The following is a 13856-nucleotide window of genomic DNA, read 5'->3' on the forward strand; positions in this document are numbered from 1 at the left end:
GGATCATATGATATACATCATACATAATTTAAGTGAAATTTCAAGGAAGTTTCTGTGTCTTTTTTTCACAATTATTAAACAATTGTTGCGTGCAATGTCAAATGAATGTACTACAACTTTTCTGAAAACGACCATTGGACTGGACATTCGATTTCGGTATCGTGCAATGTGTAAAAGTAACTTTGGTCAATAGTATTTCAAAATATATATTTGTAAAATTGATCAATCTTGTTCTATATTTGGCGGATTGAAAAAATATTTTTGCCAATACCAAATTTACTTTTATAACTTTTAATATTTGTAATATTACCCTATTTTATATTTTGTAAATCAAATTAATCACAAACAATGTATTGAACACCAAAAACAAAAACAAAAATTGTATAAGCACGTGCATTCCGTTCTATAATAATTTGCGAATAGTTTACTCGAATTAGCTATCCATCCTTTTGAAGGCCCATATAAACGACCTTTTGAAGGCCCAGGGTATAGACATAATCCAGTTACAAAAGATGACATAGTAATTAATTTTGAAAATTACGAGCCTGCCCAATAACTCCATTCTGGGCCAGTTCCTGGATCCCATGTTTTTCATTAATTTTATGCCACAAAGAAAAGAAAAAAAATATATCAATCAATTTATTAATTTCTGTATCGGAATTGAAGGCGATGGACGCTAAAATATCTCAATTCTTCGAATCCGTGACCAATTTCTTCACCGGCGGTGATCACATCCCATGGTCCGCTCCCGACGTTATTCACGTACGCAGTTCTTGCTCTCTTTATTTCTCTATTAATGAGAATGGTCGAAAAGCATTTCTTAATTTTTTTTCTTGATATATTTTGTCCTAGAGATGGATGGAAGCGTGAAAGAATCGGTTTTATGTGTACATGTATTTGATTGGATAAATTTATTTGCATTTTTGTGTTTATAATTTAGTAATTACTAAGAATTCTTTGTGATATTTTTGTTTGTTTCGTCTCCTTTGCGGCTTTCCAATTTTCTCGTAACAATGGACAATTCGTGTGAATTTTCGATTTTTTTTTATGAATTCTTGTTTTTTTTTTGTTCTTTTGTTTTACTTCAGGACTATTTTTTATGTTATTTGCCGGTAGTAAGGAGATCATATTTGTGGATAGCTCAAAAGCTGAATTTGACTGAATGAACTTCAGTATTTTAGGCATAGCTGTTATGTTTTATGAATACTTGGAAAAATGAAAATAGGTTTACGGATTACGATTCGTGAAAATGAGTTTGGATCGGCATGACCCGGTGTAAAAATTTTGAAAATGTTGGGGAATTGCTGAAACAGTTGTATTTTTTTTCAGCCTTTTAAATCTTTGATGGCATATATGAAGTGTAGTGATGGATCTCGTATTTAAGAAAGGAATTTATCCATATTTCGGGATCTCAACGAGAGTGATGACAAATATGAACTTTTGAATGGAAATAGAAAAGAGATGTATGAACTTGCATGATTGAGGTTCTAAATGACATTGATAGTAATTTTAGTGTTCTTTGAATGGATGATGTTTGTGGAGGACACATTTTTAATGCATTGGTTGTTTTTCTTAAGTAAGATATTAGCTACATCTGTTGTGATATTGTATCGACAAATGTAATCATTCTAAGACTTGCTGTGATACAAGCAGCATATCCAACTTTTTGGTGGATTCCATTTAATCACTATACGTAATCCAAGTTACATAAAACATGAGTCTCAATCGTGATTCCTTGTGCTACACATCGATCTTCATCTTAGTTTTGAAGAAATTAGACCATGGGTTGAATAATTATCCGGTAGCGATGTTTAATCTTTCTGCAATTTCTAAGATCACCGTTCTGTTCTACTAGTGAAAAGAACAGTGTTATTTGAGTGGTGATGAGCGATAACATGATTACTTTTTCTTAATCCATGGTTGAGCATTTCACTTGTCATGCCATTGCAGGGCTGTGAGAGAGAAGTTGCAGAGGCCACAAAAGAAGAGTCTGATGAACGAAAGAGTGAAAGTATCATGCGCTTATCATGGGCTCTGGTTCATGGCAGACAGCCAGAAGACGTGCAACGAGGGATAGCCATGCTTGAAGGTGAGAAAATTCAAAATTCAGATGCATATAATTGTTCTTTGAGCCTTTAACCGTCGGCATTTAGGATACCCGTGTTTCTTGTCTTATGTAAACCTTTTCTGTTAAATAAACGGCGGTAGTAAAAAAGCAGTTGCAAATGTTAACTATAGATTGTTCCTTGTTAATGTGGTTCTATGATACATTATATAACCATTGTTTTGCTTTAAATGGTTTGATTTGTACGAACTCAAAGGTATGGTCTGTATTCCATATTTACATATACAGGTTTGGAACCACACCCCCGTCGCATGGGGTTTTTCAGACAGTTTTTATTTTCACGATATTTCTGTAATTTTAATTTAATGGAACAAACTTTGACAGCATCACTCACCAACACTAATAGTCCACTTCAAAAGAGAGAGAAGCTATATCTACTAGCTGTTGGATATTACAGAAGTGGTGACTATTCAAGGAGCAGGCAGCTTCTAGATCAATGCTTGGAGGTTTGTGATCATTTTTGACTCCTTGTGATGCTGTAACTTTTTCTTGTCCATCATCAGCTTCTATCCTCAAATACAAGTCAAGTCAACCTCAAAGTCTACTCTTATCTCCACAGCACTACATGAACTCGACCCTCGAGTTCAAGCTTGTAAGAGTATAACATAAAGGATAAATTGGATGTGACGACTTACCGGTTTTATGATTCGCAGATTGCACCTGATTGGAGGCAAGCACTATCTTTAAAGAAGACTGTTGAAGATCGAATAACGAAAGGTAGTGTCTGTAGTCAATCTTTGAGTTATGCTTTCTGAATTTGAGTTAAGAGTATTTTCTTGAACATGTTGTAGATGGTGTTATTGGAATGGGCATCACGGCAACAGCTGTTGGACTTTTAGCAGGAGGGTTAGCCGCTGCACTTGCTCGAAAGAATTGACCTTGTGGACTGGGTGATGGATATGCTAAGATTTTCCTGATGTAAATGGCTTTTGAGAATAAAGTTTTCCCGCAGAGTTGAAATATAGATTTTCCAGTGTGGAGCATTTGGGTGGGTTGGAGTCAAGAGTGACATTTTACGAACTCTATTTTTAACATGGATTTAAATTTTCTCTTTTTACGTGCAAATATGCAATAACGCAAGTATTTCAAGGATCATGAGTTCGTGACCTGCGGATTGGCAAGAGGATGAGACAAGATAAATAAATTCCTTGAAAACCCAGGCCAAATAAACATAATTCAACGCTAGTAATAGTATGTGTTTTTTGAAATTTAAAATTAACGTGTTTTTGTTTTGTTTTGCCGAGAGAATTCAATTTATTATAGCTGAAATGTTTGATGGTTCGTCTTTTAAAAAAGACGATCCAATCGGTTGGATCGTTTTGACCAAACGGTCAGACCAAATTAACCGTTTATATAATATAATTAAAAAATATATATTTAAATTTTAAAAACATAAAAAATGTATATAAATATAGAAAAATATATTTATCATAGTGTGAAAGCTAAATAACTATATAAATATATTCAAAATATTAATTATAGTTATATATTTTTTAAAAATAAATTAATTAATTTAAAAACTTTAATATACAAATTTTAAATAATCATGTATATATAATAAAATGTTAAATTAAACTTTTAAATTAAAAAAATCTAAATTAAAAAAAAAACAAAAAATCCAAAAAAAATTGTTTTTCCGGTTGTTTGAACGATTCTCGACCGGTTTTTTAGACCGATTTTGATTGGTTCAATCGTAAAAATGATTTTTGGAAGTTTTTTCAGTCCTATTTTGTAGGGATGAGCAAAATATCGGTCAAACCGAGAAAATCGACCGAACCGAAAAAAATCAGAAATTCGGTTTATTCGGTTGGTCGGTTATTTTTTTAAAAAATATCGGTTATATCGGTTTAATCGGTTCTATTCCGATTTTTTTTAAAAAATATCGGTTTAACCGATTAAACCGATATTTATTTATATATTAAAAAAATACATATTGGACGATATCCAAGTTTTTTATGTTTGTTGGGCTTTAATATTATATACCCAATTTTATTTAACCAAATCCAATTAGAAAAGATATATAGTATTTTTTAACTCATTTCACTTTTCCACTTTTCCCAAATTTATTCATATAGTTTCGGTTTATTTTAAAATGACTTTTAAAAGGATTTTTTTAAAAATAATAATAAAAAATCGATTATTTCGGTCGAAAACCGAAATAACCGATTAATCGGTTCAATTTAGTCGGTTTTGTTATAAAAATTTGGTCGGTTCGGTTAGTTAAAAAACTTGATCGATCGATTCGATTTTCATAATGTTGGTTCGGTCAGTTCGGTTATAACCGATTGCACACCCCTACTATTTTGTAAACAAAAACCATAAACCACTGTTATTTACAATGGGCCGTTAACATTGGGCTAACAGAAATTGGGCCCATTTAATATTTCTTTCCCGTTTGATTTCGATTTCGATTTCGAACACACAACACGCGCACACACTCTCTCTCTCTAACTCTACCCTGTTCCATCTTTCATCTTCCCACAATCCCTTTCCTCACTGGAAGAAGATGACGCTTCCGATTACGGCCGCCTCACCGTTCAAAGTTCCTTTTCTATATCTTCCCTTCGCCCTTCCGAGCTCGAAGAATTTGTAAAAGGCATCTTCTCCCACCCTCACTGATTTCTGCCATTATCGATGATTTTTAGCGTCTGTCACGCTTTTTGGATGTAGGGACTTGCTTTGATTTGTCCGATAAGGAACTATTCTGTGTGGAAGAGCAGGACATTTTCGACCGATTGTACGCTTTGGTCAAGGCTTTTGCTGCCCTCACACCCGGTTGCAAGTTCAACTTAGTGGAGTCCTTGAGGTCTAATTTAAGTGTTTTGTTGCCAAATGTCGACTCTCTCTCTCGTTCACGGCGTTCCCTCTCACGAGATGATGATGGTGATGAGTGTGCTGTCAATGCTGGTGATCAACTTGTGGTTGATAGCGTCGCCTCTCATCGGAATGCATTTAAGATTCGGAAACTAAAGAAGCTTTATGTCGTATGGTTGGAACATGTGCTACAAAATATCACTATGTAGCTCAGTCATGTGCGTCTATATTGCACCTAATTCATAAATATGATTTTTCTGTTCCGCACTTGGCTGATGCTGTTTCTTGGGCTGAAAAGAAATATGCTGATGGAAGCATGGCTACATCCCTCATAAGGGACATTGGAAAGACAAATCCTAAAGACTATGTCAAAGATACAGTCGGGGCTGAAAATATCCGTCGGTTTTTGGTAGAACTAGCTGATAGATTGCCAAAGCTTGTTTCATCTAACATTGGCTTGTTGGTCCCACACTTTGGAGGAGAATCTTACAAGATAAGGAATGCTCTTGCTGGAGTGTTAGGCAGACTTGTATCTAAGGCCTTTAATGATGTAGAAGGTGAGGTCAGTTCAAAATCTATACGTCTTCGAACAAAGCAGGCCATGTTAGATATCTTACTGGAACGCTGCCGTGACGTCTCTGCTTACACTAGGAGCCGGGTTCTTCAGGTGTGGTCCGAATTATGCGAGGATCATTCGATTTCAATTGGTTTGTGGAATGAGGTCTCAGCAGTTGCTGCAGGTAGGTTGGAAGATAAGAGTGCCATAGTCAGGAAGTCTGCTCTTAATTTACTTATAATGATGCTGCAGCACAATCCTTTTGGGCCTCAACTTCGAATTGCTTCTTTTGAAGCAACCTTAGACCAGTATAAGAAGAAACTAAATGAGCTAGTACCACAATCTCCGCCCAAAATGTCTGATGGTTTTCCTTCAAATGATGATGTTTCTTGTGAAGACAGTGGAGTTGAAGATGGAGATATTGAAGTGGGTCCAAAGGAGCAGTATGGCATGACAAATAGCTGTGTACCTGGTGAAATTGATAGTACAGTTCAAACAAGTTTTGTACCAGATGTTGGGAATGTGGAGCAAACAAGGACATTGGTTGCTTCATTGGAGGCAGGCTTGAAATTTTCAAAATGTTTATCTGCCACCATGCCTACTCTTGTTCAGTTAATGGCTTCATCTTCATCAAGTGATGTGGAGAATACTATTCTACTGCTCATGAGATGCAGACAATTTCAAATTGATGGCTCGGAATCCTGCCTCCGCAAAATGTTGCCTTTGGTAATGCCTCACATCATCATGCTGTTATTTTAGGTAGCTAGGTTTTTTCTTTCCAGTAATAATTTTTCCCCTTTAGCTCATGTTTCTACCAACTTTCGACCAGTGTTTTGTTTTGATTTTCTAACTTTGTTGTTATCTACGCGGGACAGGTATTTTCTCAAGACAAATCGATTTATGAGGCCATAGAGAATGCATTCACTACAATATATTTGAGAAAGAATCCTGTGGAAACTGCCAAGAACCTTTTGAATCTTGCTGTTGATTCAAATATTGGAGATCTTGCGGCCTTGGAATTCATCCTCGGAGCCCTGGTATCCAAAGGTGATATAACTGCGTGCATGGTGAGCTCCCTCTGATGAACTTTGCAATATATTTGACACAAGGTTTCTCATCATAAGACTAAATCATATGTGTTACTTGGCGGAGAAGGATTTTAGAATACTGATTTATACCCTTCTAACATACTTATGCACCCGATGAGGCTCAACCAAGAAACTAGTTCTTTGAAAGACAACTTGTATAGCAGTGTTCTCATTGGTTTGACCATTAATATTGATTTATACCTGATTTTGCTCATTTTACAAGGGGGGGTACTTTGGAAGAATGCAGATGGTTGCTTGGAATTTGACATTTGCAGTTTTTTTTGTCTTTCTTCCCTTGATTAATGGCAATATGTCTAATTTACGGAAAATTTGGCTTCTAATCTGGGTAAATCTTGTGTTTAGAAACGATATAAAATATTTACAGTGGAATTTTGTTTGGTTTGGCGTTTGGATGCTGTAATCATTGTATATGCTTCCAATTGATGTCGTTTCACATTCGATTCATTCGATTCATTTCCAATAAAGGAACAATTATTTGAATATGGTAGGGATCTTAGTAGTAAAGCAAGTGAAATTGGTAGGGAGATTTTAAAGAATTTACATGAATATCATCTTAAACTCTCTCAAAGTGATAGCATTCATTTTTTTTAAATAAACCTAAATCAATGAGAATTCAATTGCTTTGTTGAAGATTTTTAATTCAAAGAACAGTTTTGTTAATTTTCTGAGATGATGACTTTATCCGCTGATTCTATAGCCTTTCACATAAGTGATGTTCAGTCCATAAATTCCATATTTTCATGTCCCGAAGTAGAATGATTTTACTTAATGCATCTGATTTCTATTCCAGTTATCGGCGCTATGGGATTTCTTTTGTTTCAATTTTGGTGGAACCACAGCTGAGCAAAGTCGCGGTGCTTTATGTGTCCTGTGCATGGCAGCAAAATCTTCTCCTGCTGTTCTTAGCTCTCACATACAGGACATTGTTGATATCGGATTTGGTCGTTGGGCAAAGGTGGAACCCTTGCTTGCTAGGACCGCATGCCTAGCGTTACAAAGGTTGTCTGAAGAAGAAAAAAAAAAGTTACTGACTGTTCATGGTAGTCGTGTATTTGGTATTTTAGAAGGTTTAATCACGGGGTTTTCACTTCCAGAAAATATATGGTATGCTGCTGCTGATAAAGCTATAGCTACTATATACACTATCCACCCTACTCCTGAAACAATGGCTGCTGGTTTAGTGAAAAAATCTGTCAAGTCTGTATTTGATTTTTGTGGAAGTGAGTTGGACGATAGCAGTTCCAATGTACTTTCATCCTTTCCTGTTTCACAACTCAGTAGATCTATATTCATTATTAGTCATGTTGCCGTGCACCAACTGGTCCATATCGAATCTTGTGTGAGGAAGATTCAAAAAGAAAAGGCCAAGAAAGAGAAAATTGATGCTGAGAATAGAGCTAATGCCAACGCAACAGTTGATGCTGAAAAGGTGACGATGTTGATGTTGTTTTCTGATTTTGGATCTATTGTTAGCTCGTAAATTAAACATTTATAGCTATTTGTTTGTTTTGATTTCTCGCAGGACTTAGGCATCAACGCTGAGTTAGGTCTTGCAGCCTCTGACGATGCAATGCTTGATAGCCTTGCCGAAAAAGCTGAGAAAGAAATAATATCCTGTGGAAGTACCAAAAAAAACTTGATTGGTTACTCTGCACCATTTGTGTCAAAGTTGTGTAGAAACTTTAGTTTGATGCAAAAGGTGATTGTTTTATTGTATGATATTGGTCTTAAATGTGGCATTTCAAACATTTAGGATATCTTGAAGGTTAGAGTGTTGGTATGCTTAGTTTTATGTCCCACATCAGGAAAGGCTGCTTGATGTTTTTTTCCCTAGAATTCTGTCAATGTTGCTCATCTTGCGAATCATAGATATATTCTGTATGGTTTGTGCTATTTGTAGCTAAAGGTCGTTAGAATATTACGAGTACAAAATTTCTTGGGTCTGCCGAACAAATCTGGGCAACACAATTAGCTGGTAGCCCTTGCTAGGATTACCTTATTATAGTTTGATTCATTAACACCTGTTTTTTTTCTGTCGAATACTCGAATTTGATTTGAACTGACTTAATTTCTCCTGTTGTAGCATCCTGAAATGCAGACATCCGCAATGCTTGCTTTATGCCGATTAATGATAATTGATGCTGAATTCTGGTATGGAAAGACCCTCTGGGTGCGTACAAACCATATCTGCATGTTCAAATGTCTGATAATTTTTCATCTTATTTTGTCCTACTTCCCAGTCAGTTAAATCTCCAACTGCTTTTCACTGTTGTGGAGAATTCACCTTCAGAAACTGTTCGTTCAAATTGCACTATAGCTCTTGGAGATCTGGCTGTTCGGTTTCCCAATCTTTTGGAGCCATGGACAGAAAACATGTATGCTCGTCTGAGAGATCCAGCAGTATCTGTCCGAAAGAACAGTGTATTGGTGCTTTCGCACCTTATTTTAAATGATATGATGAAGGTATAAAGAGTCTTTCTGAACTCTGCTTCTGTTTTTAACCCCACTAGATGTCTAGTATTGCGCTTGACTATCAAAATGTCCAGGTTAAAGGTTATATAAATGAAATGGCTGTGAGATTAGAAGATGAAGATGAAAGGATCTGTAATCTATCCAAACTTTTCTTCAATGAACTTTCGAAGAAAGGTAAAATCAGTATTAAAAATTTTTGAACTTTGAAATCATTGTCCATATTTTGTAAATCTTGTACTCTCAGTAAGGATTACCTGAAATTTTTGTTGCAGAAAGCAACCCTATATATAATTTACTTCCAGATATCCTTGGAAAACTATCCTACCAGAACCTGAAAGAAGAGTCTTTCTGCAATATAATGCAGTTTTTAATTGGTTCCATCAAGAAGGTATTATAAACTTTGGTTACTCATTTGGGATAAAACAAACATTCTTTGAGGTATTAGTTTACTGAGTCAGTTGGAGTTCTCCAGGACAAGCAAATGGAAGCTCTGGTTGAAAAGTTATGTAATAGGTTTGTTGGATTAGCAGGTATGGACAGTTATTTTGGTCTAGTTTTTCCCCTTCATAAATCTAATCAATATGTCGCGACAAACAATAAAAGCATTTTTGGGTGCCCCTTGCAGTAAGCTTTGTACTTAATGGTAAACCTTTACCTGTGATTCTATATTCTTGGTTTTAACCAAAACATTCAAGAGTTCCTGAATAAATTCAAATTAGTCTTGTCTACTCCAATATTGTTGAGGCTGCGTGTAGCGAGAAAATCTATGTTGTAATATGTCCAATTTCACCAGATGACATTTAATGATGTTAATTTAATCTTAAATTACAGATGTCAAACAATTGGAATATATTTCATATTGCCTCTCTCAGCTGGCCTTTACAGAGAAGAGCATAAGGAAGCTGATGGAGTGTTTTAAGGCCTATGAACATGCCTTATCTGAGGACACTGTAATGGAAAATTTTAAGAACATAATCAATAAGGTATTAATTGTTTATTTATAAACTAATGAGTTGGGTTGCTCTGTTACATCCTATTTGAACATATTTAAAACGTCAATTCTCTCTGCTTATTCTCCACACACCTTTAGGGGAAGAAGTTTGCTAAACCAGAACTAAAATCCAGCATTGAAGAATTTGAAGAAAAGATCAATAAGTTCCACGATGAAAAGAAAGAGCAAGAACTTACTGCGAAGAACGCACAAGCGCATCAGCTGAAAACAGATAGCTCAACATATTTTGTGGCAACTAAGAAAGATGCAGAAGAAAGCGACATATCTGAAATAACCGAAGGTATTTTCCACTAATTTGATGGATTTAGTTATCTTTTCTCTGAAGTTCATGCCATGGCAATTCAGCTTTTGGTACATGCTGATGAGTTTTTCTATCGAAATGGCTCTTACATTTAATGATTGATGTGTTTGAATCCATTATCTGTGTCGCAATCATTTAACAGGCAAAACAGAAAAAAAATATGAAACTGGTTAAAGGTATATAAGTTATCTAGGTCAAATTTGTGGTACTTGGCAGGCTTTAATGATGCACTACGATTTAGAGGGTGTTTGGTAGAGTTTTTAAGCTCTTAAAAACAGCTTTTAAGCTGTTTTAGAGCTTAAAAGCTTTCCGGATCTGTTTGGTAAATTTTTTTAGAAACAGCTTATAAGCTGTCAAAATAAGCTGTTTAACAGCTTATAAGCTGTTATTAAAAAAGTAAAGGGGGAGGTACTTTTTTCAAAAAGATCTTATTTTAACGTTCTATCTCTCTAAAATATTTTTAAATATTTTAATAAATCTCCATCATATCCTCCACCCATTAAATATTAAATATTATTTTTTTTAAAAAAATTCCAAATCACATAAATTTTTCTAAAATAAAATATTATAACAATTTTATTTTTTAATATATGTTTATTCTAAAGCTATTTTCATATATGTATAACTCGAAACATTATTTTCATATAATTATACCCTTTTTGGTAATTTCGACGATAAAAAGATCTTATAATTCCAAACACATCAACATCTTTAAGTTATTTAAAATAAGTTTATCCAAACACTTTAACAGCTTATTTTTAAAATAAGTTCTAACAGCTTATAAGCTCGTAACATTTTTTAAGCTCTAGGAGGTTATAAGCACTTTTTAATAAGCTTAGTCAAACAACCTCTTAAACTTTTACACTACACATTCAAGCTATGTGCGTAACTTATGAGTAGCAAAGTGAGAAAAAATATCAGAGGAAATGTGTTTTCCTCGAGCAATCTTGATAGTGGCTGATATTGGGTTGAATATGCATGCATGATTTACTAACTGATGCTCGAACTTGTGACATTGGCTCTGTTTCCCAAAATGCTTATCATTAAAATTCTCACCTCTGGCCTTTCGGTAGTGTTTGAGAGAGCGTATAGAAAGCACTTCTCAGCTTTTCCTTAACAAAATTTCAAACTTTTGTGAAAAAAAAGTTGAGAAGTGCTTTTCAGAAGCTCTCCCAAATACCACCTTTATAAGTTCAACTGCTAGCAGAACAATTAGCCATCAACGCAACTCCACAGTGCAGGTCGGTCACCTATCATTTAACTTCATAAAATTCATAGAGGTTCTGCTATACCATGTCGTTGCCTTGTTGGTGGATTCACTTCTTGACATATTATGGAATGAACACCATCTTTTTATTTTTTTGTTTTTTTTTCATAATGTTTCTCTGCTTTGTGATTTGACATGTATTGAAACTGCCTGGGTCAAGTTGGACATAAAATATTGTTGAGGAAGTTATTGATTGATTTGTTGTAAGTTTCTTTAATTTTCTCTTTGACATGAAACAGATGGTGAAGCAAGTGACCATGTTATTCAAGGGACAAGAAGTATGCTTTCAAAATCAAAAATCACCAAGCCCAGAACACGTTCACGTGCATGTAGTGAGGTGGCCAATTTACAAATTGACGAAGATGAAGTTCAGTCGCCTCTTATTCATCGAAGAGGTAATGCATGCGTTGAACTCTGAAACGACTGCTCCTTGGTTTCAGGTCGTGCTTATTTACCGTCAATGCTTGCATGTGAGTCAAAATCAATGGTGAAGAAAAGCCACTCCAAGTTTCAAAATGTTAATTCTTATAGCTCAACTAAAAGAAATAAAAAGTCAACAAGGAAGTCAGTCTCTCTTTCCCTCTTCTCCCCACCATAATGTTCAATCATGCGATCCTGACACATTCCTTCAGTAGTTGTTTTGCCATCTCAGCTTCAAATTAACTTCATTTCTTATGCTTACATTTATGAGCTTCTTTGTTTTTTACTTCAAGAATCTTAATTTGACATCTCTCCATGATTCCATCATTCTCATATTTTGTGTCTATTGGTCTTTGATATCACCAGTCAGTAATTAGCATTATTATTCATCAACTGAAAGATAGGGGTATTAAAAGAATAGAAAATAAATGTCAAAGATTTGAGCTTTAATACTCTACAATGCATTTTAAGAGATGAATAGATTTTTTATTTGGTATCAAAAGTTTTTTTTTTTGTTTTTGAGGTGTAAGATGTTAGAAGTGTTTCGTCACAGCTTGTGAATGCCAACTAACCAGGAAAATAGTTTTTTATTATGTTATAAAAAGTTGTAGAATGAATTAGATTTTATTGGGAAAAAAAGAAGCACACAGATATATCAAGATGAAACCTGTTCAAACATGGGTACCTTAGAAAATTAGCCTAAGACTTGTCATAGTATTAGGAGTCATGTGTACTCGTTGGGTTAGAAGTCAGCTGTATTGGGATATAGTTAGGATACATTGAATTCGTGATGGTTGTTTTATAAATTCCTTGGCATAGAGAGTATGTGAGGACTCGGGCACTAATCTCTCAAATCATAACGGTTAATCCAAGATCATGAATTAACACCAAGCAATCAAGCAAGCAAAGACCAAAAATTATTATTATTATTATTTTTTTTATAAGATTGCCCTGCGCGCGCGCGAGCTCGCCTCTCGCGCGTGCGCAGCTCAATGGGGCAGCAGCCCCCAAGACCTGGCCCGCGCGCGCGCGAGCAGGGGCTCGCCCGTGCGCAGGCCAGACGTCCAGAAAAAATAAGCGCATGGTTGCTGTTGTCAAAACTTTCTATGCCAATTCTGAACATCTAAACAAAATATAACAAAGCTAACATAATCCTATCCAAGAGAATACAAACAAGTTCATGCCAATTTCTCTAAGATATATCAAAGCTAAAGATATAAATTGAACAAGTATTTTCATAACCAAGAGAGCATGATGCTACAAGAAGATAAGTCCCATTTCTTTATATAAATCAACTCAAGTTTACATGTAGAATCTACAAAAGTGAGTCCACTAAATTTCAAATGTAGCAACAACATAAACATCTAGATTAAAGGCTAGTCTCAAGCTTTAATACAAACATCAAAATATGAAAAGATATTAAAATCTCAACCAATGTTTCAACATCTCAACATTGGAATCCAAATCTAACATGTTTGACAAAACATAAACTTCTTCTAACATCCGAGTCATCTCTCAATCTCTCGCTTCCCTGTCAAGTCCGACTCGCTTACTCTTCAACCTGATGCAATGCACACATACAAGCAAAATAACAGCCGGATAACTCCGGTGAGAATAAATCTCAGTATGAAAGACATCTATATAAATCAAGTAGATATAACTCAAACAAGTAATCTACTATCACAATCATCATTTCCTTATACCCTTACCTGTCAAATATATTTCAATGAAAATTCATTCAGAACATAAAGACTCAAAGACAAGTCGAGGGTTCAAGGAT

At 35.1% G+C, this 13856-nt stretch overlaps 1 protein-coding gene and 1 pseudogene across 1 annotated transcript; both read left to right on the top strand.

Annotated features, from left to right (window-relative positions):
• The first annotated feature begins 617 nt into the window (after positions 1-617).
• Positions 618-3182, top strand: LOC140884394 (mitochondrial fission 1 protein A-like). The gene is made up of 5 exons (XM_073291133.1): positions 618-762; positions 1951-2089; positions 2450-2571; positions 2779-2842; positions 2917-3182. Exons 1-5 carry the CDS (start codon positions 670-672, stop codon positions 3000-3002), a joined length of 504 nt encoding a protein of 167 aa, XP_073147234.1. The 5' UTR covers positions 618-669; the 3' UTR covers positions 3003-3182.
• A 1400-nt stretch (positions 3183-4582) lies between these two features.
• The window catches only part of LOC140878210 (condensin-1 complex subunit CAP-D2-like), a 56722-nt pseudogene continuing 47448 nt past the window's right edge, over positions 4583-13856 (top strand).

Source organism: Henckelia pumila, chromosome 2 (assembly GCF_033568475.1).
Source record: "Henckelia pumila isolate YLH828 chromosome 2, ASM3356847v2, whole genome shotgun sequence".
NCBI lineage: Eukaryota > Viridiplantae > Streptophyta > Magnoliopsida > Lamiales > Gesneriaceae > Henckelia > Henckelia pumila.